We start from the raw sequence: 24,703 nt of genomic DNA, 5'->3' as shown, positions 1-24,703 counted from the left end.
GAGTGAAAAAAATAAATGGGTCAGCAATAGCAGATCAGACACCCTAAGAGTTAAACTTCTCCTTCACTGAAGGAAAGCCAGAGAACACAAGCAAATCTGAATAAATTTTTGATGAGTGATTTGAGCAGGCTTGGATAGGCTGCCCTGGAACCTCTTCCCACACAACCTTCTTCTTTCTATAAAACGTGAGGCAAGTAAACTTCTCCTTGCAGCACGGAAGCACTCCAGTCTGGGGAGGGGAAGCTGTTTGGACTAGGAGGAAGCACGGAAGGGCTGGTTTTGCAATGAAACACAGGACATGTCAGAAAATGTATCTGGGTAGTCAGAATTTCTGGGTGCATTCAAGATCACCAGACTCACAACTGCTCTTCATTAGTGTTAGGTGGAGTTTTTATTCTTTTTTTTTTTTTTTTAGTACCATTCTCTGTAGGCAGCTGCCATGAAGACAAGTGTTTAAATAGTACGGTTTGTGATCTTGCCTGACCCTTTAGCTGTTTCAATTCTCATACTGAAACCCCAGAGGGAATTAGTACTCCTGCATAGGAAGAGGGGTGGTGGGGGAGGATTGTCACGTGTAATCGCAGGCTCCTGGCTCTTTGTGCTTGTTTCAACTGTGTTGGATAGTGTTGGCTGGAATGGGACAAAGGACTAAATGCCTCTGTCTGGTGGGTCTTTAGGGTAGCTTGACTGGTTTTCCAAATAGAGTTGAAATAGATCTTGTAGAATGTCTTTACAGTGGTTGTCATGGGGATTCAGGCTGAAAAGAAATATAAATATAAAATTAAAGAGATGCTGTCTGTGATCTACTGTCACTATTTGTCTTTGTACTTTTTTTTTCCTCATTCACTGCATTTGAATTAGTCCTCACTCCAACAGCTTTGCTGGAAGCTGTATAATTATGGTCTTTTAAAAGAAAAATGTTTTACCTTTGAGTTGTAATAGCTGCTTATGTGGATGAGAAAAAGCCATTGATGTCAGCTGATTGAGCTGAGAGGCTTGGGGACCTATGGCCCAATATCTTACACAAATTATTCACAGTTCTATAGGATGCCTCATTGGTGTACTTGCAAAAAAATAAGAAAAAAAAGATTAAAATGCTGAACTGCTCCTCCACCATCCATAGCATCTTTTGGGGGCAGTGCTGAAACACTGATGAAGCCTTGAGGACTGCCCTGATTTGCAGATTGGAGCTCTTCCACAATAACAAGATATTTCATTTTTCTAGCACTGTTTTTTAAAATCTTGGTGCAACATTACACTCACTTTAAATGAATTACTAAATCTCCTAAAGCCACAACATTTAGATAACATATTGAGGCAAGCTCAAAAGGACATCAGCCTCTTTCATTGGATTCATGCATTGTGTTTCATAAATAATTGCTTTCTTTTTTTTTTTAGTGCAAAGCTTTTCCCGTGAATAATTGCTACTTTCATTTTTTTCCACAAGAATTTGCAGAAACTGTTGTTATTAATAAAGTTATTTTTCTATAACTTGGAATAGCAAAAGCACAGATTTATGTTAGGCTAACCTCCATAAAACCCACAGGAGATAAGAGCTTATTCTTTTAAACATGCTGATTAAGTAGAAAACAGGTCAAGGTTCTTTGTATCTGAGTTTTTTAGGGCTATTTTATAGCTTCACATCAAAATCTGAAGGAATCTTGCATGAAACGTGTGAGTTAAATAATAGCATGCTAAAGTCATGTTAGAGATAGCATTTTGGAAGAAAGAAAGCACTTAGGATTTCTATATGCTTTAAATGTTTTAAAATGTAATTTTTATCCCAAGAATGACTGAAAAGATGACTTCCACATGTTCTGTTCCTAGGATTTATTTGGAATTCTATTTGCTGACTGAAATAACATCTTTAAGATTTTTTAGTGACTCCTTTTTCTTTTTTCCTTTCTTTTTTTCCTGATCATTATGAAGATACATACCCATCAAACCCCTCTTTGCTGTTACAGAGATGGCACATTTTAGATGTGAACAAATAGTGTATTTCACTCATACATAAAATGAAACATAATTTTTTCTTTAAATGACCAAGTATGAAATCACAGACAGAATTAGTACAAAATCTGAATGCATTGAGGGAGAATGTGTATGTGAGAACACAATCATTTACCGACCGCAACAGGCCAAATACTGCATAAGAAATAGGGGGTTTTTCTGTTGTAGAATTGTTAAAATTAAAGTACTGAAATCAAGGCTTACAGACCTATAGTCAATAGTAATTTAGAGGGTGCTCCCCCATTTTAGATAGAGGAATCTATTTTAATCTAATCTAAATTACTGATGGATTAAGTCAGTGGTTCAAGTCCGAGTTCCATTGCTGGGTAGGAGTGTTCCAGGTGAGTGTCTCCCCACTGACTTATGGGGTGCTGGTAATTCATTAGTCCAATGCAAAATCCAAATACTTAAATACTTTTGTACATTGACAGTAGAGACAGTGACTTATCTAATGGCATTTCATGCACTTAATCCCCTCAGGAGTGCTTTTGCAGCACTCTAGACTGTTTATAGGGTGCAGTCTAGACCATTGGTCACTGCACTGATAGACAGAATTGGCTGAGCTGTAACTGCAGTCAAAACATGGAAGAAAGTCCAAACCTGTCCCAGACCCAAGTCACCCACTCACCCACCTGATGGCTTACCCAGCTCAGGCCACAGATTTATTGCTGCGTGGGTATCTGGGTATATTCCTTCACCCAGGGTCTCGTGGATAACTTTTTCTTAAACTGGGAGTATGGATTCTTACTACAGAGAAGCAACTGGCATTGTATGCATTTCTCATCCAGCAGTGTGTGCAAAAGTGATTGTTGTACCTCATGGAAAACTTTTTTGATTTTGGTTCATTGTATTCTCAGACTGGTCTTGGGAACGAAACAGGAATTTTGGTGTTCAGATCCAGTAAGTGATCACCTTTTTGGAACAGAAATGCTGGATAATACAATCTTTAGCTTTGGTACAGTGCAGCCCAAAAATCGTGCTCCTTCATTACTCACCAGTATTTATTTGCTCATCCCTATATATTTAATATACTGTGCATCTGGGATGGTAATACTATTTAGTTGTCATTTTATCACAATGACTTTAAGCTTATGAAATTCCAACCTGTGGAATGGAAACAAAAGCTCTCCAAGCTAGTCACTAAACAAATTTTACAGATACAAATACAATCAGAGAGTGTTAAAAGCCCACAGAAGCAAATAAGAACTTTTTCATACAAATATTACAAAATGAAACTTTTTCAGCCCCGATGTAAAAAAATAATTTTTTCCCCGGTACTGAAAGAAACTAAGAAAAACCCCTTCCACTGATGCTGTGTCTGTGTCTTGCAGCAGCAAAACCGTTTATTGGTGATGGTGTGAAATATAAACTTCTCACATGAATGTTTAATACATGTAAATGACAGGAATGATGATTAGGTCATGATTTATTGTATGCCAAGATATACAGATATGAGGGGAAGCCACCCACTGAGGTAACCATTCTGTATCAATATTTCAGTTCTTGAAGATTCATACTTCCAAGCATTAAAACTCAAAGACTTGTCTTGATGAACATTTTTTTACAGTCTGATCATATTCATGCATAATGAGACTTGAGATACTGTCAGTCATCTTCATTTATCCTCTGCCTTTGTAATTGTTGTGTGTATTTTATTTGCTTTAACTCAGTGTACATTTTCAGAATTTTAATGTGTCTACTAGCAATGGCTGGGAGCAGCAAAAATGTAATTCAGAAATGAGCACTCTGTGTTTTGGAAAGTACCTTTTTTTCCTGACATTACATCCTACAGACTTTACATATTCATCTCATCTTAGGAGGACTCCTAATCTTATTGCAGATGGCCAGGTGTATGGAGATAGATGTAGTAAAGAAGATGCTTCTGCCTCAGACGTTTCAGGCAGCACAAACAGGGATTTGAAGCTTGTCACTTCAGTTTTTCATCTCTGACTCAGAGTCCTGCTGACTGAGAGCAGAGACGTCAATGCTCAGTAAAGCTCCTTGCATGCAGAAAGAGCTGACTGGATATAAACAGGGTACTGTAAATGTGAATGTCTGCCTGGATATTGCTACCTCTTGTACCATGCCTGCAAGTTTCTGGGGGTAGTGATAGCTGGGTGACCAAAGCCCTCCAAGGCAGGTCAGCAGTGTTTAATCACAGAACTCAGCTGCGTGGGACGATCCCCTTGCACCTCGTGGGATGGGAGCAGCAGGCATTGCCTCTGCCTTGCTTGTGTACAGGTGACCCTGCAAAATGCTCCATGCTGCAATTACACCCTCCTCCATTTCTACTTAGAATCATCTTGGGGCACTTCTGAATTGTATTTTTCAGCTATACATAAGTCATTTTATATGTTGCTGCTACATGTCTGTGTAAGATACACACATGCTGTATCATGGCACAAACACACCTTTGAGATTGTAGGTGCCATCCAGACCTGAACAGATGATATAACACTTTTTCATCCTTACTACTCAACAAAATCTATGCTTACACTTTGCCACTTACACCAAGAGGAGTGATGGCTTTCCAGCATCCTGCATTTGCACAAATATAGCTGGTATAGAAATATTTCATCAGGCGTTAATCTGTCCCCATGGTGATAAGCATATATTTTCACAGTATAAAAAGCTGTCAAAAACAACCACTTGCATGTTAAATGTTATTCAGCATTGGAATCTACTAGTTTACCAGTTGGTTGATGTGGTGATATTTTATTTTTTTTCTTTTATGGAAGGCTGAAAAAGCAGAAGGATTCATAAGACTTCCAGACTTCAGTGTGGATCGAGCAATTGAATGCAAAAAAAAGCAGTAAGTTTATCTCTTATTCCCAGTTTTGCATGATTTTTACAACACTGTAAGGAATGAGTCTCAGTAGTCTTTGACAGTGAAGCTGTGGGGAGTTCTTTTGTGTTGTATAAATAATGAGATATTAATTGAGCTACTGAAAGAAAACCGTATTGAAAAAGTATTTTTGAAAAATCTCTACCAGATGTGCTTTGCTAAAACCACAAACAAAAAAACCAAAACAGATGAGTGTTCCAAATGCTTTCTTTTTCTTTTTCTTCTTCTTCTTTTTTTTTTTTTTTTTTTCATTTGCTGGTTATGAGTAGACTAGTTCTCAGATGGCCCCTCTTAGTTGAGGAGGTCAGCAGTGGTGCGAGTAATGCTGCATCCCTCCAAGCCTGGACTATTCTTTAGGCTGCTGTGGTGCAGCTGAGCTTGGGCTGTACTTGGGGCCTTTGGTTGTGCAGGAATAAATACTTTCTTTAGCAGGGTGCACATTTAAAAATATTCTCTCCAAACTCCATATGCAGAACTGACTTCCAGCTGCTTCTGAGTACACTTTAAAGGTTTGGAAGGGTGTTGCTGTTACTCAGTTATAAAGTGCAGCTTGGTTTTAATCATGTCCCTCAAGATCTCATGGAGAAGTCACAAGAGTCAGTCACTGTTCACCCACTGTGTGCTGCTTGTGATTTTACTGTGTCACATGTCCCTTCCCTCAGCCATCAGTTTTCCATGCTTTGGGGTCTTAGCCTGACCACAGCACATGGAAGCTATTCCATGTCTTGTGTCACTACTGGTGCTTTCTTCCAGCATTTTTCAAATTTGCTTTACGTCTTAGAGTTGGATGAAGCAAAACTGCGCATAATATTTGGGATATGAGAAGGCAACATAATTATGTAATGAAATAATGGAAGACTTTGTTTTATTCTTTATTCCTTCCCTTTTAGTTCCTGTAGTTTATACTCTCTGAATAGTGTGTGGCCTAGGAAATGAGCTAAAAATAGACCAGAGTTTTAAAGAAAGAGCTGTATTGATGGACAAGCTAATCTGGATTAATACAGTGGAGTGAATAAATATTTTAAATAATTCATTCAGCTATTATTTTTTCTTTCTTATGGAAACTATTTTTCTTCACATCTCTTTTTTTTTTTTTTTTTTCTTTTCCTAAAGTGCTATTAAGATCAGCCACCCACAGATCAAGACTTTTTATTTTGCGGCAGAAAATGTTCTGGAAATGAACACGTAAGTAGGAGCGACTGGTCATGTTTCATCCTGTCTCATGCCTGAGAACACCCTTTGAAAGTTCATTCTTTCACTGTCAAGCAGTCGTTGACGAAGTTATTTGGGGAATTACTGAGGCTAATTTTTCTGGTCGCTAAATGGAAGAAAACTATTGCACTTTGTTCACTAATTATGATTGAAATCAGAATAGCATAGTTAGCCCAATTTTGGTGCTAATCTTCCCAGCATTTGCTGGTATAACTCCATTTCTGTTAGAGTGGTGCTAAGATTTGATAGCAAGTACAGTGCCTGGGAAGAAGTGAGAGGAGAAAGGACAGAGAGGGAAAAGTCCCAGAAGTGATCTAGGACTAGAATTTAACAGTTTCTGATTTCAGAGTATTGTATGAGCTAACAAGGAGGGTTAGAGGGATAGAAAGGTCTGATTCCTTTATGTAAATTAGCATTAACTTCAGCATCAAACTGTGCTGTAGCTGAATGATCCTCATGGCAAGTCAGATACTTTCTTTCCACAAATGTCCAGAAGATTAACAACCAAATAGTTCTCAATGGAAGAAGTAAAAATGGATATGAATACTGCCATTTTAGAAACCACTTAGCTATCAGAAAGATATTATTTTCTACTGATCCAAATTTGGCTGATTTAGATATATCTCATGTCTTTGCCCTTTTTACTTCAGGTCACAGTCTGTTCTCTGTGCTATTGCATTAAATGGCCAAATACTGGGTACAAAGCAGTACAATTTAAATGGGAAGAGAGCTCCTACAATGGTCGGGTCAGGATTTTAATCATGGCTCTACTGGTGATCTTTGTGTGATTTTTCACAGGGCAATGACTAGTCATTCCCTCTATAAATGAGAGACCTCATATATATTTACTACAACAGGAAAAGGGAGAGGTTGAGAGAATGTGTGTGACCTCCTGAAAGATGCATAGATACAGAAATGTACAATATTACAGTAGTGTATGTACATAGGTATGTATTAATAAACCTGTACGGATGCCTACAAGTAAATACAGATTAAAAAAAAATCTATTGCCGTTTGCAAGTTGGAACAGCATGGAGCATTCTGGTGGGGAGATAACCATCCATTTCAGTGTTCCTGCATTTCCCACCAGACCTCCTGAATGGAGTGACAAGATCCTGAGGCAGATTGGATGAGGATGACTGAGAATGAGGGACAGCTGGACAGGAATATTTCAGTAGTGAGGGTAACCCTGGTTAAGAGAGAGGAGATGGAAGAACTTATTGAGAAGGAAATTAGAGCTAATGGAGGATATTAGTAAGTGCTAACAGCCAGTTTGGAGCCCAGCTGGAAATTCTCATGTGAAAAACGCTTGGTCTCCTGTGAGTCAGTGATTGAAATCTAAGCAGGTGTCTCAGCTCTTATGCCCCTGGAATGATTTTGTTCAAACTCCACTTCTTGATTAAATTTCATTTTGGCTTAAAGCTAGGTAGCCTAATGTTAGAGCAGCCTGCACTATGCTGTACTAACCCCCCACTGTTATAACTGATGATGTTTTCCTTGGCAAAGTACAAAATACATGCATTTAATACATAAAGTACACGCATACTCACGCATATGTCGAAACAGACTAAAAGACATCTGTTCTCTTGGCTCCAGTCCTGCAAATGCACATGTGAATGGTTCCACTGAACTCACTGGAGCATTTGTGTGTGTCAAATTACTAGTGTGCATAAATGCTTGATGGATCATGACCTTTTGTAACTCTTCATCCGTATATCAACATACGCATATACCTGCACATATATCTCTATTAAATCAACAGTGGATTTATTAACAAAGTCATTTGCTTCACTAATTTATCATGTATTTGCTATTGTCATGCACACATGAAAAGTAAAACCATGCATTTAGCTGGCCAGTTGTACATAGTTATTAGTGACTTGTCTGCCCTCGTCATTAATGAAGTTCTAGAAAATTTTTAGCAAATCTTTTCCTTAAGGTGGATTTTCATTTAAAAAATCATTGTTAGGATTTCTCTTACAGAAATGAAACTTTGTTTTTCTGATTTGTTTGTAACTCTATTGCTCATATTGCAGTCTAAAAGTGCAGTTACTTTGATGCTGATCTTACTGTCAAATTCCCTGTTGCTTTAGTAGAACCAAAATCAAACAAAATGTTTTTTTTTTCCTGGTAATGAATTCCTGCCCTTCATACTTTCTCTATGTACGCCTTGCATTTTAATCTTAAAAGCTTGAGCCTTTTCAGTTGTTAGTTAGTTAAAATGTGGATAGATCTGAGTGAACTACAGGCAAACACAATATACAAAATTATGGCTTGGGAATGTTTCTAGCACCAGAAGAGTGCAGCCACCTAGGCAGATAAATGAAAAACACCCCAGTTATAGCATAAACCAACACAGGAAGTGAGACTTACTAAAACCAAAAGTACATGGCAAGTTGAAAAATGTGATATGTTATGATCAAAAACTTTGGTTTCAAGTGGTGCAGACTGTGCTGCAATAGTTTTGGCCAGGGCAGCTGACATCATCTTCTGAGGCTCCCACGCCTGTTTCTTCATCTCAGGTGAAAGATGACACCTCAACAGCTGGACGAATTCACCGACATGGTGTTACAGCACAAAGACTTGTTCTTTAGCTTGCACAAATGCGACTCCTGGGTCATCAGTAGTACCTTTCTTTCAGTATCAAGTAAAAATGTCCCAGGCAACTAATTCTGTTCACTACAGGGAATATTAAAACAAAGTAAACTGGTGCCTTTCTAGAAGATGATTGAAGAAATAGAAACTTTGACATTTAGTCGTCAGGCTAATGAAAACAGATGTGGTGATGTAGGAAACAGCTGAAAGGAGCAAAACTCAGTCTGAAGAGCATGTGAGTATCCCTGACTCTGTGTTCCCTCTGTTTCAAACACAGGTGGCTAAGTAAGCTGGGAATGGCTGTAGACCCTCAGGCACCAAACAGGAAGAATGAGGAAGGTATGCTCCTAACTGGTTTCAGTGTGTAACTACATTGTGTTCTTCACAGTTTTTGCTTGGCCAAATTTTTGTCAGCTGTTTTCTTTCTTTCGAACTGTCGTCTTGGGTCTGCCTGCTGCCTGAGCTCAGAGAAACCACATTGTCACGGTACAGAGTAACCACAGGAAAAGAAAAAATGGTGAGAAACAGTGTGAGTGAGAGACACTAGGTGATCTTGTGAGAGGTGTGTAACTACTTTCTCGCAGTTTGCTGGCTTGCTAAGCCCACCTAGTGTGAAGAGGAACAGCTGTGCTGCTCTGGGTTTTGAGCTGGTGAGTAATATTACAGGAGTTGTGCTGCAGCATGGCAGCTTGCAGGCCCAGGAGCACCTTGTGCTCTGCAGACCCATCCCTACTGTGTCCTCCAGTCCTGGGCGTTTCAACAACTGCAGCGCTGGGGGATGAGTGGGTGGTACTGCTATTCTGGAGCCTACAATTTTTTTCAGAGCCAAGCCCTAGTTCATTATGGGATGAAAAACTTTAAAATTCCCAAACAATTTATTTGTTTATCTTAATTTGCACACTGACACTTTTTGGTGGGAGGATACCAGTACTCAAATCACAAATCTGGGCAGAGAGGTGGTTTAGAATGAAATGTGCTCTGAGTAATATTGTGTTACCAGACCAGGAATAGACTCTAACCTGAGGAATCTGTGTCATCATCTGGGCTTTTAAGTCTCCATTTTTAGAGTATTGGTACCCAGTGTCCTTTCTGGAATTGCTGAGTTTGTGAAGGAGCTGTCATTATGAAGAGAAACTGGTATTTGCAGTTGTATGAACACTTAGGTGATGCAGCCTGTTTTGTCTAAGCAATGAAGTGTTCCTCTCTGCATCCCTTCTGCTTTATAAAAAAATTCAAGATTGTAGTTTATGTTCAGTCTCGGGACATGTAATTACATTCTTGATTAATTTGATCTGGCTCCATTTATGCTCTACCATAAAAAGCAGATTTGGGGTTGGTAAAAAGAGATGCTACTGATTCCTGGAGAATTCAGCAAGTCTCATCAGTTTCTTTGTTTTCAGTTCACATTTATTTCTTGTCAGGAAACTTGTTAACTTCCACACCATCTAATTCTTCCTGCCCGTATCCTGTTTGAAGCCAACTTTATCAAAACACTTTAGGATAAAGGGCTATATTGAATATTAGGTTGTGTAGCAAGAACTGCAAGATATTTGTACTCAGGGAGGAAGTGTGCAAATCTATTGTCCATCTGTTCACGAACAGAAGAGTTTAATGGAAAATGGGAATGGCCAAAATTTTTTACGTTAAACCAATTTTTTAAAACCTCAATAAAACATGATACTGGTTGTGTTGGTTGAATCAATAATTATGAAGCAATGAAAAATGAGTTATTCCACCAATCTTAATCTAAAAAACCAGAAGTCCATAAGATCTAAAATTATATGCTCAATAACCTCTGCAACAAGTTATCTAACAACTTTGCAATAACATAACATAGCCAATATTTCTTCAGCTTTTAAGGGCAGCCACCTGCTTCCCCCCTTAGAAAAAGGACTTCTGATTCTGATATCAAACACCCCCTTGTCTTTTCATGCATTTTGTCACAGGTGATCCAGCAGCTGCCTTCAGTGTGGGTGCAGCACCCACTGATGCCTGGGTGAACACATCCTTATAGAAACAATGCTATGTTTCGCAAAAACACTGTCACTACCCACAGTCACTTCTGCTCTTGCTGACCAGTTCCTGCTCTCTGTATCACACACCATAATTCTTCAGAAGTATTTGCTCTTTTTATGGCATTTCGTGTGTATTCAGATACTTTCTGAGCATTTTAACACACCCCCCCATCTCCATTTTCCTGTGTAGAGTATCAGAAACAGCTGTTGAATCTTTTTCAGTTCTTCTGTGTGCCTAAAAGGGGAGCTGTAGAAAGCAAAAGCTTTTTACTGAGTTACTCAAAAAGGCATGAACAGAGTCTTAGAAATTTATATAGGTTTTATTGCAGCCAGTTTCAGTTCTTTATGCTTAGATATGCCAGCAGATATTTCCAGTAAACAGAACAGCATCTATGCTACTCAAAACCCTATGGTTCTGCAAGGAGTACAGGGGGAAGCAATAATGAACCTCCTCAAGTTTCCCTTTGTTAACATGTTAGAAAATTCTAGCTCATGCACAAAATTCTTCTCTTACAATGTTATTCCCCTCACTCTGTGCTTATTAACCCCCACTCTCCCCCCACAATGACATGCAGAAAATATAAAGCATGTGGGTATTAAATGAGTTAATTTAAAATGAAATAATCTCAGGTGACTGTCCAGAGACCATGCTAACCAACTGCTTTCTTGTGGTGTGAGCCCCTGAAGTCCAGCTCTGATGAGGAATCAGAACTGGACTTGAACAGCCCCTGCTCTCTGGGGCAGAGCTGGACAGAGGCTCTTGGACAGCACAGGCTGCTGAGTGCTTGTGGCCAGCAAAGGGCAGAGCTGAATCCCATGGACACCACAGGGGCAGCCTCTGTTCTGTGACCCTTGGCACTCGAGTTGTCCTCATCAGGCTCTGACTTTGTCTGTGCAAACTCCCATGTCCCCAGTTTGGTGGGGTGGAGGTGAGTGCTGTCACCCTGCACAGGTGGTGCAGGGCAGGATGCAAGCACTTGCTCCTGTAAAGGTTACATTTGTGTTGGGAGATTTAACAAAACTGATCTTTGTGCTCTTTAAGTGCACAAAGAGGATGTGTAAGAAAGATGGTAGCAACCATTTTAGCAGGGTATACTGAACAAGGGGTAATGGTTTTACACTAAGAAAGGTCCAGATTAGACTAGATAAAAATATGTGATTTTTTTTACCGTGAGGTTGGCAAAATACTGAAACTGGTGGCACAGAGATGGGGCAGAAGTTCCATCCCTGGAAACATTCAGGGTCAGGCTGGACAAGGCTCCAAGCAGCTTGTCTAGTTGAAGGTGTGCCTGCTCATTACAGAGAGGTTGGACTATATGACCTTTTAAGGTCCCTCCCAAACCAAACTATTCTATGACCTTGCCCAATGTTTACTATTGCCAGGACCTGGGCATAAGAACCAGCAACATTCTGCCTCCCTTTTTCTGTGTCTAATTTTATCAGCGATTGTCATTTCATGTAATCCATCTTTAAACAAAGTTGTGGGAAATGTTTTCTCCTGATGCACAGATAGTTGAAAGAAATAACAAGATGACTGCCTCTGCCACACATCAATGAGTTCAAACTCCTATGAGTTTGTTAAAAAAAGAAAAGAAAAGAGACAAGTAGGGTATTCCTAGGGTATTCCTAGAGTACTGTGTTTACTTTTGGTTTTACTTCTTCATATGTACTTCATATGCTGTATGATGTGTCTATATGAGATACCGAATTGCAGCCAAAGCCCCGGTGCCTGTTGCTAGCTCCAGGAAAATTTATTGGTTACAGAATTAAGGGATTGCCTCTGCTACTTGCAACAGCTCTCCAGCATTGCCACAAGTGAATTAGGAGACACTGACTTGTTAAAGTGTAGTTCTAAATCCAGAACACCCTACTTGGTGATCTTTGGTTGCCACAGTGCTGCAAAGAATAATATGTTGTTCTAACTCTTTATTTTTGCACATTTTCCATGTCTTCCTCAGAATGCTACAGTGAAAGTGAACATGATGATCCAGACATCACAGACACGCCACCTCCTCCCTACACAGTCCAGACCCCACCTCCTCCTTCGGTAGGTGTTCCAGTTATTACCTTGTTTCTTGTTGCAAGCGGGTTGAAACAAAACCCTCCTGAGTTGGTGGACCTCTAGGAATAACCTGAAACATTTTCTGGAAATGTCCATGCTGTGTTCCTGTGGAACAGGAAGACAGACTGCCCTCCCCGTGGCAGAGCACACAGCTGGCACATCCTGCCCCACAGGGAGCTTTGCACTGTACAAGATCAGCTCCTTCCTATTTATCTTGCTGGAAAAAAGAAGGTGTCATTCCACCTCATACAAAAAATCTGTACTTCCTTTACAAGATTTTTAATACACCGCTAACAGCTGTTTTTTCTACTCTTTTTTCTCTTTTTTTAAAAATCCATCCTGAAGCCTCTCTCTTTTTGTGACCTTGGTAGCATATTTAACAGCTTCATATTTATTTGTTTGAGTGGGCTGTTTTTGAGAGTGCTGAATTTGAAGCTGCTTTTGTGGCAGTGAAGGGAAAGAGGCCTCTTCACACAGAAATAAAAATCTGGTTTTTTTCCTTCTACCTCTGAAAAACAGACTATGAAAAAAGATAATAGGCATGCTTCCAAAATCTATGTAGCATATTGTCCCAGAATATTCCTTCCTGTCTCACTTCATTTCATAAATTAAAATAAGCACTCTGAACCCTCATGAGTCTAATCAAATTGGCTTGCCTAATTATTATCTACTTCTTGCCCTATTAATCTTGTTTCTATATAATTATTTTTCCCAGTGATCTCATTGCCCTTATATGTGATTTAAATGGATTTTTTAAAAAAAATCTTCTAATTTAAGCAATTTTTTTCCATTTTAATTTTTTTAAAATAAATAAAGAAAAGTTGTTAATTTGCTATGACAGGTAGCATCACTAGTAGGTTTAGGGTGGGTTTTTCCCCTCTCTTTGCGGCCTGTAAAAGAAAAGTTTAATTTGTAGTAGGAGTCAGGAAGAACTGTTGCAAGTAGCACAGGCAATCCCTTGATGTTTGTAACCAGTAAGTTTTCCTGGAGCTAGCAACAGGCATTGGGGCTTTGGCTGCAATTTTGGAGTAAACAGATTGTTCATATAAAAAACTATAGAGTTTTTGGAAACTATAGAGCAGCCTTGTGAGAGCCTTTTGTCACTGCATTTTTATTTTTTTAAATTTTTCCCCTTAATTTGGAAAGTCAAATTTACTTAATTCTGTTTTTAGAAATGAGTGATCTGGTTTGGGTTGGTAATAAGGAATCCTGATTCCAAGCCTTTCCCTTCACTACCTGAAAGTTAACACTGAGAGGTATGCAGTAATGTACTTAGTACTAAATATTCTCATGGCATTTCATGGAAGGGAAGTGTCTGCTTTCTCACTGTTGTGTTACAAGTTCCTCTGTGGCACACACACAGAGTTGGGGTGGGCACAGAAGCAGCAAAGCAGGAGAAAATCTGAACTGTACAGATGAGCTAGAGAAGCTTGTGCAATCACAGGCATTGATAAAAGGAGATGTTGTGGACAGAGTTTCCTGTCTGGCCATCTCTGATTAGCTCACATAAAGCTGGGAGCACATGTCACACAGTCACCCACTTGCCTCCCTCATTTTCAGTCAGATAAGTCAGTCTTCACTTCCTCTCCCGAAAAGTGTGACATTTATCACCAGATCAATCTGCCTGGCACACGGGGGTGTGAGGCGCTCACTGCTGTAGAACGTAGTTCTTTATTGCCTGTATTAACTGGAAATGAAATGTGACTGAGTGGCTATAAATATCAGAGGAGAGAAGAACTTTGGCAATGTGTCTCCTGCAGCTATTCAGGGCCGTGGGTCACTTAATGAAACGTCTTTAATTTTATACCTCAGTGGCTTGCCTTTAGGAGATGTAGATGTGTTTTCCGTCTGCTCACCTGTGAGTGAATGCCTGGGTTTTTCCAGATGATGAGTTTTAAACAGGTGCTGGCTTTGGTTTTCTGTTTTTTCTGGTTTCCTGCTGTCTGTTGGTCAGTTGCTGCAGAGGCCATCTCCAGTTGTCTCCTTCCCATATGCTCCTCTGGAGTGCTGGCCTCCACGTTTTGGCAGGGAACACATGGGAGGCAGGCAGTGGTGCAGATGCTGAGGGATCCTGTTTTCTCAAGCTTTTCCTTTAAAAAGGATCTTCCCTTCAGCCTTTACCTTTGTTAGCTGATTCTTCCTATCCCTTAAAATCCCTTCTTTTGTGGACAGAGGTTAGTGCCTCCTGAACAAAGGTGTCTTTTCACCCCAGAATTGGCCACTGGAGCTGGCCACTCCATTTGCAGTGGGTCTGCCCTTGCTCAGCTTGCTTATATAGTGAGTAGGATCAGCTCTGTTTGACTGCAAGTCAGAGTCTTTTTTAAAATACCATATTTAATACCTCTTTCACTTCTGGACAAGTGCTGAAACAAGAAAAACAATGGAATGATTGGGAAACTGCAACTTCTACTAAAAATTCTAGGTTTGCAGCCTGCGGTTTTCTCAGGGAAGGCTGGTTAAACACAGCTCTCTGCCTGTTTATTTGTTGCAGAATTCTTGAACCAAGCTGTGAAGTCTCAAAAATGTGGTGGATTTGGGTTCATATGTGGGTGCAGCACTTCGCCTACTTCAATTTTCTCAGATTGCTACTGGAAGTGACACTTATCCTGTCAACTCAGCTCAGTGTCAGGGATGCCACAGGCATTGACTGGAGTTCATTTCTTGTGGGGGTTCCAGTTGTTGGTTTCTCTGGGTCTGGATTGAAGGCACTTGAGACAGTAGTTCATGTTAGGACTCAGGTGTTTATTATTTCTTATCAGTAAAACTGTCTCACTACTGTGAGTTTGGCAGTTTTCATTAGAAGGCACAACATGGCTAATAATCTCTTGTTACAAGGTCTTTTAAGACTAAACTCTCCAGTTAAGAACTGACACCTAGATTATTTTCCCTTTTAACCCAATAACTGATCCCAAGGAGACCACAATGTGGACCTTTCTGCCCAATTACAAAATGCCACCCAAACCCAGGAAGAAGGAGGAAGAAGAAGCATGAAGAAGAAAATCAGGATAATACCCTGTGCCCTACATCTTGCTTCCATCCACAACATACTAAAAATCCCAAAACCTAAATTTCTCACCAAGTGATACACCTACACTACTCTCTATAATCTATTTCACACTTTTGTGGATTCCAGTTTATCTTGAAGTCTAGGAAACTTTCTCCATGAATGAGGGTCAAAGTCAGTGCTCCCCGGGGGGTTAAGGCACCCCAGAGCAAGCAGAGAAACATTCTCAGTGCCCTGGGTTTCCACAATTTATTTTTATTATTTAAACAGAAAGGCCTCCAAACTTCTTGACATCAACTCCAAACCAAAAACTATTATTTTGGATACTAATAGAATCCCAGGTGTAGGCTCTGTTACATTTTAGAGCAGCAAACACTTTGTTGTACTTCTAGCACCAAGTTTGTACTTGCTGTTTTATTCTCTGCTGGCTCAAACCATTTTGAAATTTGCAGAAGAAAAAAGTAGTGATCATGAGGTTCCATGTGTATGTGCGAGTTTGTGTACTGTGAAGGAAAAAAGTAAGAGAGGAACAAGTAAAATGTAACATCTGTAGGACAAAAGTTAAACTGACCACCTGCATTAATTTATCCATGTGTGAATGGATGCACAGTTAAAAAATCAGCAGATGTGTTAAGACAATATATTGCAGCAGCGGCCAAAAAAGGAGTTGAAGAGTTTCATGGTCATAATTTCATGGTCAAAATATCTAGAGACTCATTAATCTCCAGTGAAATTCTTATGATCTGCTTTTCAAAACATCCCCAAATGGAAATTTATTATGTGGATGATTGCAATACTTCCAGAGGAGTCACTCAAATAAGTTAGGTAAACAATTGTCATGCCAAAGAAAAAGCAAAACACAACACATATGCAGAGAAAAAGAAACACCTTCTGGCAGTCATATTTATTCTCACTCATATTTTTTAATTAACACACAATGGAAATGAAAATAAAAACATATTCCCCTCAGTGAGGCACAGCCTTCATTTCAATAACACTTTTTTTTTTAGTATAGACAAATGCCAGAAAAATAGAGGTGAGATCTAATATCTTCCTGTTCCAGCTTTGAACAACTGAAATTAGAACATCTACAACATGTGGGCAAGAGCTCTTACTGTTTAGTTGCTGTGCTTGACTTATGAAAGCTTCGACAATTTGTCTTTGTGATAGGAGCTCTTAGATGAAATGCTTCATATCACCTTTGTTCCCAAGGGCATTTTTAGCACTCCTAGTTTACTACAGCGTCTCCTTTGCTTGAAGATGCATATGTGAAGGTTTCTATTTTAGAAATAAAAACACACCTGAAACACAGTGCTGTAATTTTCATCGGGGAATATAAATGTCTGGGTCCTGCAATCTTTGGCACGGTCTTATGGGAATCATGAAAGGATCAGAAGCATGTCTTATGAGGAATGGCTGAGAGAGCTGCCTTTGTTCAGTCTCAAGAAGAGGGGGCTCAGGAGAGACCTCACTGCCCTCTACAATTCCCTGAAAGGAGGTTGTAGCCAGGTGGGGGCTGTGCCTACAGTGACAGGACTGGAGGAAGTGGCCTTAAGCTGGGACAGGGCAGATTCAGATTAGAGATATGACAAGGCTTTTTCACCATTAGGTTGGTCAGGGACTGGAATAGGTCACCAAGGGAGGTGGTGAAGTCACCATCCCTGGAAGTGTTTGAGAGGGATCCAAATCCAGTGCTGGATGATGTGGTTTAGGGGTTGCAGTGGAAGTGCTGGGTGCTTGACTGGACTGGATGCACTTGAGAGTCTTTTCCAACCTAGACAATTCTATGATTCTATAAATGGCTTCAAAAATTTACAAAAGTGAAGAATCTTCCATAAAGAAATTGTGCTCACAGTCTGATATAGGTCTTTGTCATCCTCTGAATTGACTCCTTGTTACATGATGCAGGTGTATTAGAAGCACAGAAAGGCTTTGCTGTTTTTAATATGAGAAGGAAGTAGTATTCATTACAGTATACAACACTGAATTGCAGAGTTTAAAAATCATAATAAAAAAATTGTTACTCTTCGTTTGATTTATTTGAATAAAACTTATTTCTGGTTTACTTTATAAATAGATATTCTAGGCTAGCCCCTTTACTGTGTTTTCAGCTTTTTCAGATTTCCCTAGCAACACCTTTTCAGTAAGTTTCAATATTTTCGGTCTAGTTATCATCTGCTTTAGTCCTTAGTCAAATCTATTCTATATAAATATTGAGGACAGAAACTTGCCAGAATGGTGATCCATTGAGTCTGGTATTCCAATTCTGGCATTAGCCAGTAGGAGATGATATGCAGAAGGAGTAAATTTCTGCAGTAACAAATCTGGCTTTCATATCATGATGATCTCATCACAATTTCTGGTAGTTCCTGCTAAGCCTTCTTGCCCTGATGAACGGTTATCCCTTGAATGGACTAGGAAAAATACTTCTTTACCGTACTCCATTGGGACCCTTTCTGTCTATCCCTGTTTTTTGCATTGATGGAACTGTTGAGTGCTTCATGTTCAATGGTTAATTTGGAGTTTTTCTTCTTCACTCTTGATTAGGCCAATAAAGTGAAGACAAATTAAAAAAAGAAGGTGTGTGTGAGACCTACCACAGAAGACTACATTCAGCATAAGAGTTTTCCTTGGTCTTTGTTTCTGGGCATTGTCAGGTTCATATCTCTTTTTTCCTTTGGTTTCCTGGTGGCTTGGTTTCTGAAGTTACTGCTCTGTAGGAGATTGATTGCCACACCACAGGCTTGTTTGGTTGAATAAATAACCAGATTACGTCAATTTTTGGTCATTCAGCATTTGAGCTGCATATCTATGCATCATGTATAGATATACATCATGTAGAACCTAGAAATAGGAGTAATTTGTAAATAATTTTTGTTTTTCTTTTGTTTCTGGAAAGCAGGATCAGCAGAAGTCATCATTCACCTCAACTCTGTCAAGTGAAGCATCTTGTTCTCTCTCCTCTCCTGAAAGCACTTTCAATTCCCAAGAATCGTCATCTTCCTTGACATCCAAAGTGGTTTGTTCTGAGAGGCAGTCCTGGCTTGACCTGGTGAACAGCTCTGCCACGGAAGAGGGTGACCAGCCTTTAACGTTCTGCGTACAGATTCATTCCGACGAGGCGCCAGAAGTAGTCTGTGCAGATGCAGCAGAAAGCCAGGAAGTCCGGCTTTCTGAACCCAACGGTGGATCCCAAACCTCTTACTTAAGTGCAGATACACATTGTCTGGCTGTGCCAGATGCAACTGGACAGCGATCACTAGCCAGAGGTGAGCTAATGAGAGAGGAGACTTTTGCTGCAGAGTTATACAATAGAAGAGTTATGGGTTTCCTTGTCTTCCTTCCCCCCTTCCTTCCTTCATATTCTTTACTGAAGAGTTTTCCACATTGACGCATCATTTATAACATTCAAATTATTGCACATTAAATATATAACCTAGTATTTGATTTGTAGGTACCTTTACAACTTTTCTCAAATTGTGTCTATATGTTAGACCATAACCTCTGTGTATAAATTTAGCATAGACATAATTTTATTAACAGTCTTTATGTCAATGGATATCTTTTATTAGTCAGGATTGAATCAAATGTTAACAAAATGTGTCACAGAATGGACACTGTAACAAAACTGTAATATGTAGGGAACAGTGAACGTAGGAACAGTGAACATAGGGTTAAGTCAGTCCAATTATACAAATCTGTGCTATTGCATTTATTCAAAGTACGTACTCCCTATTTGCTTAATTAAGCTTCATTGTAATCAAGAGAAAACAACTGAAATCCTGAATCAGAAAGTCTATTAAGACTGGATTTTGTTTAAGCAAATAGGGGTCTGCACAGTATCCTCCTACTGAAATTTACTGCTAATTGAAAAAGGTGGCATGGTTCCAGAATTTGGTCATTGTTACTGTTTGTAACTCTCCTGTGCAGCCAGGAAATGTCTCCTGCCTTTTGAGCAAAGCATCTTCTTTCTGAATTAAAAGCAGTTAAAGCCTAAGAGTTGTTCCTGGTATACAGTTCTGAGTAGAGAGGTAGTACATAAGGGAACAGCAACATTCCAGTGCCTCAGCTCTTCCCATGATTCCAAATCCTTGTAAAGATATGAAGTGAGTACTTTGTTGCTGAAAGAGAAGGGTTGTCTCAGCACAATGCAAAAGAAAGGTGCATCTAAGAGCTTAGACTGAAAGTAATGCAGTGGTGGAAAGAAACAACATTGGAGTTGTTGGGAAATCAGGACATTTGTCTGTAGGTGAACTTGATACTGAAAGATGATACTATGAATCACATTAGTTACTTGGTCAGTCCCCTGTTTTACAAATATCGACCCTTAGCTGACACCCCTTCATGTTGTCATACCTTTTCTGATTTTACATGAAAAAAAAGACATTAAGAAAAGTAAAGTTTTCATCAAAAGTGAAATTAACTCCATGTTTTATGCTCACCTACCTTATCCACTTAGTAGGCTTTTCTGCTAGAAAATTCAGCAACAATGAAGAGCAGAAAGAATTAAAATCCAGAGTGAGCATATGTGCTGTTTCTATGTATTGAAAAAGAGTGCTGTGCTTTGAGTTACTGTGGAATCTAATTCCCCTAATTCTGGCTTTTCAAGTTGTGAAAAGGCTGGAGCTGGCAGTAATGGAGTCCCTAATGAAAAAGTCACAAAGACATATTAAATATATTGCTTTCTGTAATTTTACCTTCTGAGTTAAATTTGATAAAGTAACCTCTTTGGAAAACATTATTAGGGATATTCAAATGGATTGTTGGAATGTAGGACATAAATGGGATAGTGGCTTATAGATCCTGTTGACAAAGATTCAGTGGTTGCTCTTCAGAAATCTAAACTTTTGCTTAGAATATATTCCTCTGATATTGTCAGAAATTCTGCAATACTGTGTAAGTTATTGCTTTCCATTGTAATGTAAGGGTGACAAATACTTTTTTGGATGTCATAGAATATGCATGATCATAATCACTTTCATAATCACTTAAATAAGTTTGATAGGCTAAATCACACTAACCAAATGTAAATCAAGGCACATTTTGGTATGCTCCTGCAGTGTACCAGATGGTTTAATTTTGATAAGATTATTCCTGGGGAAATGAATTCTTCTGTTGCTCACTGCTTAGCTGATGGGCAAGCCTGATGGCAGAGCACAGAACTCTTCCATCCGAGCCACAGTGGTGATCACTGACAGAATTCCGCAAATAGATCATTCCACCAAGACAGTCACTATGGAAACTGCATACCCTCACTAGTTCTTGTCAGCATCACAACCCATTGCTGACCAAGTAAACTTAGACCAGACTCAGGTCTGTCTCTCCTTTATCAGTCTGCATATTATGGGCTGGGTGTGGAGAGTGCTGCTGTGTGGGGCCCTCCCCTGCAGTGGTCACTGAAACATTAAGGAAATATTTTGCAAGGAGATTAAGCTACTTCAATTTTAGCATGAAGTAGGAAAAGAAGGATTAATGTAAAATAACATTTCAGCTTCAAATGAAAATTATCAAAAAGGGTGCAATTCTGGCTCTGTGGCTCATCCCCCAAGAATTTCTCTCTCCAGCTAGTTGATAAGCACTCACAGAAATACTGTAAGATGAATTCAAGTTGTTGGGTAAAATCCATCTGCAAATTCTCCTGATTTGCAATAACTGGTAAGAACACCCTTGTTATCTGATGCAAAACAAGAAGGCATACCTCAGTGCAGTGGGTATTATTTGCTTTACAGTGCTTCTGAGCAGTGTGTTTGTGACATGTTTCAGAGTTATGAGACTGCATCCAGGAGGAGGCAAGTCTGTCTTTTGCCCATATTTGTCTTGAAAGCACATGTTTCCTGTGTGTAAAGATGGCCGTGCTGTCGTCAGAACAGCTATGATCTTTGATAGCCTTTAATCCCAGTCCCCCACAGAACCTACGGGTGTGTCTGTGCTCCCTCTTTCTCCTGGTGAGGATAAAAAACCCCTGCCACACTGTTTTCTGGCCACATTCTTCAAGGTAATTTTTCAAGGTAAAAACACAAGTTGAATTTTTGGTTGTAGATGATAAGAGCCTAGAGTTGAGGTGAAAATTTTCTAGAACTGAAGAGCACTTTTGTTGGACAAAGTCTAGAAATGGAGACCAATGTGAGAAAAGTTGGTACCTAAAAGGAAGAAAGAGTAGTTGTGGTTTTGTGGGAAGAGCTTACCATGAAAAAGTACAAAAACAGTGGAGAAACCTTAGTGATGAGTTAAACAATGGAAGAAATGTTTTTCAGAAATAAATGAATGAATCTCCATAAGAAAAGCTACAGATTCAACTAAATGATGATGGATTATTTTTTCTACAGAAATTATTTAATGAACTCCACTAAGCAACTGTGAGTGTCTGGTGCAAGGAGCCATAACACATGATATTTTTAACAATCTTTCCAACCACTCTTAGTAGCGTTATGAACTTTGTCAGCATTAACTCTCTGCACCAGTTACTGGGGAGATGTTACATACCAGAGAGTGATACAAAGAGGGGAGTTTATAATTTTTCTCTTTTGAAAGGAGACCAACATTATGCATTGATTTACTTTTTGGGAATATTTGAGACTTTGCTACACGCAGAGTAACAAAGGATTCTAAACTGCTTGTGATGCAAAGAAACTGAAAGGTAAACAAGAAACAGCTGAGAATACAAGCAGCTGTCTGACTACGTGCACTGTATCCAGAAGCTGGCCTTGGCCCCTCCAGGATGGCTAGACATGCTCTCCAGCCAAACTCCATCCTTTGTATTTCTTCTGGCAACCACTGGAAGAAAAAGTATATGACCCTGACACACCACCATTACAATCAAAAACCTCAACAGCTAAAGGAAGCCACAGGAACTAAGAGGTTCTAAGAAACTAGGAATGTGTCTTCCTATTTATTTAGGGATCTATAGCAATAAGATCCTTCTTCCCTGCATTTTCTGAGGGTTTCATGATTGTATTAACTTAATGTACATTGGCAAGGCATTCCTATTTTACCACTTCTGGTTTATTTTACCTTAGCTCACAGTAGCTGTGGAAGATCTGGTGCGTGGTGATATTTTCGAACCTGGACAGCTTTTCAAATACCTCTTAGATTTTATCTGGGTTGGTTTTGTGGGAAGGAGCTGGTTAAATAGGAGCTGGATTCATTCAATTCCTTCTGTTCTCACGACTGACATCCTCTTCCTCTCTGGAGTCTGCCTGTGCCAGTAATAGCCAGAACAGATCCTCTGGTGTGCGCTGGCCCCTTTGTTCCTTCTGCAAAAGTTATAGAAAATAGCTAGATCATGGCTGAGACTAGATGAGAAATGTGCTTATGATGGGAACAACTATGTAGAGAAACAAATTGAATAATCATTTTGTTTCTCATCAAAAAAGCTTTAGAAACTGAAAACTATGGTGCTATGATTTTCTGAACCTTCTGAAAAAGAAGGTTATTTATGTTGTTATTTATGTTTATTAAAATTCCATCCCTCACTGCTGAGTCCACTATACTGTCAGACAACAGCATCTAATTGTGGTATAGTTTTCCTATTATTTTTTTCCAATCTTTCCTCTCTTTGTTCTGCATTTGCCAGTGAGAAGTTTGCCTGAGTTATGTTCACCTAATTGAATTTTTTTCTGTCTTTTCTGTTCCATAATTATGTGGGAAATGTGATTTCCCTGAGGTGACTTCATATTCCCATCGAAAAGTCTGGTACCACTGTGGAGAAGGGCTAGGGGGTGGATAGGTAGGTAGGGGCAAAAATTGTCTATGACTTTTTACCCTCTGCTCTTTTCAGCCTTGGGTGTATGTGTTCTCTCGACTGGTGTAAAAAATTTTAGCGGAATCAGAAACAGAGGTGCTGGCAAAGCTACAAGATGCTCATAAGAGTAGCAAGAACAGGAGGAAGAAGCAGAGTTTTTTCCTTGGGATTAATACACAACTGGGGGCCTGTGAGATCTCAGTTACAAAATGGGAGAACAAATATTTACATTTCAGATAAATTTAGTCAGATACGTTCTGTTGGAGGTGGTTTTCAATGCAAAATGCTCTTTCTGCCAAACATTTCCAATTTCTTTATCTTTACTACAGGGAAACAATCAGCTTTATTTTTCACAGATGCTTTTTGAAAGTTCTGGATAATTTCACTTATGTAGGTCTAAAGAACATTAAAGTTGAGATTTCAGACATGCTCCTGTACTGCTCCAGGATGGGGAGTCTCAAAATGTCTCCAGCCTCTGGCAAGTTGGCTGACAGGGGAGTGGAAGCTGGAAATTGAGGAGGTGAAGAATAGACATGTTGAACCTCTGGGAGGTTGTTCTTGTCTGTGATACCTCCTGTTAGAGGGAAAATCCAGATAAATGGCATCAAGCCTCAGAATTGTGTTTTTAGTTCCCCTAAATCAGAATTTTTCAGTTCCTCTATTAACTCTCCCCCTTTCAGATTTACAGCATCAATCTAATGCATTCAGTGGCAGCTTCAAGCCTGCCAAATGTGGGCTTTTCTTTCTGAAGCTGGCTCTGGGATACTCAGGATGCTGAAGGTAAAATTCCAGATAGGTAACAGATGGTCTGGCCTCAGTTCATAGAGGTTTATTGGCAGACATATCCTTTGTCAACACCAACAGTGTTCTACACAAACATACAATATTAGGATGCTCTCTTATTTTTTAACTGTAGTTGAAATTCATCAAAGATGGAGACAAAAGTGCTGTGGAACTCATACCTGGCTCTATACAACCTGTAAGTTCCACTCACCCTTGTTTTTCAGTAGTTTGCTGAAATTCCATTTAGTCCTTTATCCACCTGATATGAAGAATCTTTCCTTTCCCTTTGAAATTACCTGATCCTGATTAATCCCTTGGAGGATGAGAACGGTGGAAGAATAAGAAATAGAAAAGGAGTTTCAGGTAGAAGTCTTGAAAGTCTGCAGGAGTTGAGTACATTTTGCTGGACAAGTGCATCATCTGGGAGCCTTCTCCT

At 39.4% G+C, this 24,703-nt stretch overlaps 1 protein-coding gene across 5 annotated transcripts in view; it reads left to right on the top strand.

Moving 5' to 3' along the window:
• IPCEF1 (interaction protein for cytohesin exchange factors 1) overlaps nt 1-24,703 on the top strand; it is a 58,791-nt gene that overhangs the window by 22,804 nt on the left and 11,284 nt on the right. For 4 of the 5 annotated variants that reach the window (XM_064413372.1, XM_064413376.1, XM_064413375.1 and 1 more), the window contains 5 exons: nt 4,749-4,822; nt 5,969-6,040; nt 8,940-9,001; nt 12,636-12,724; nt 18,643-19,012. In XM_064413372.1, the coding sequence (XP_064269442.1) occupies nt 4,749-4,822; nt 5,969-6,040; nt 8,940-9,001; nt 12,636-12,724; nt 18,643-19,012 (667 nt within the window). The remainder of the gene's footprint in view (nt 1-4,748; nt 4,823-5,968; nt 6,041-8,939; nt 9,002-12,635; nt 12,725-18,642; nt 19,013-24,703) is intronic. The other variant, XM_064413373.1, reaches the window with a different exon arrangement.

This window comes from Passer domesticus, chromosome 3, assembly GCF_036417665.1.
Source record: "Passer domesticus isolate bPasDom1 chromosome 3, bPasDom1.hap1, whole genome shotgun sequence".
Taxonomy (NCBI): domain Eukaryota; kingdom Metazoa; phylum Chordata; class Aves; order Passeriformes; family Passeridae; genus Passer; species Passer domesticus.
The sequence above is the reverse complement of the archived record's forward strand: the minus strand, read 5'-3'. Positions and strand labels throughout refer to the sequence as shown.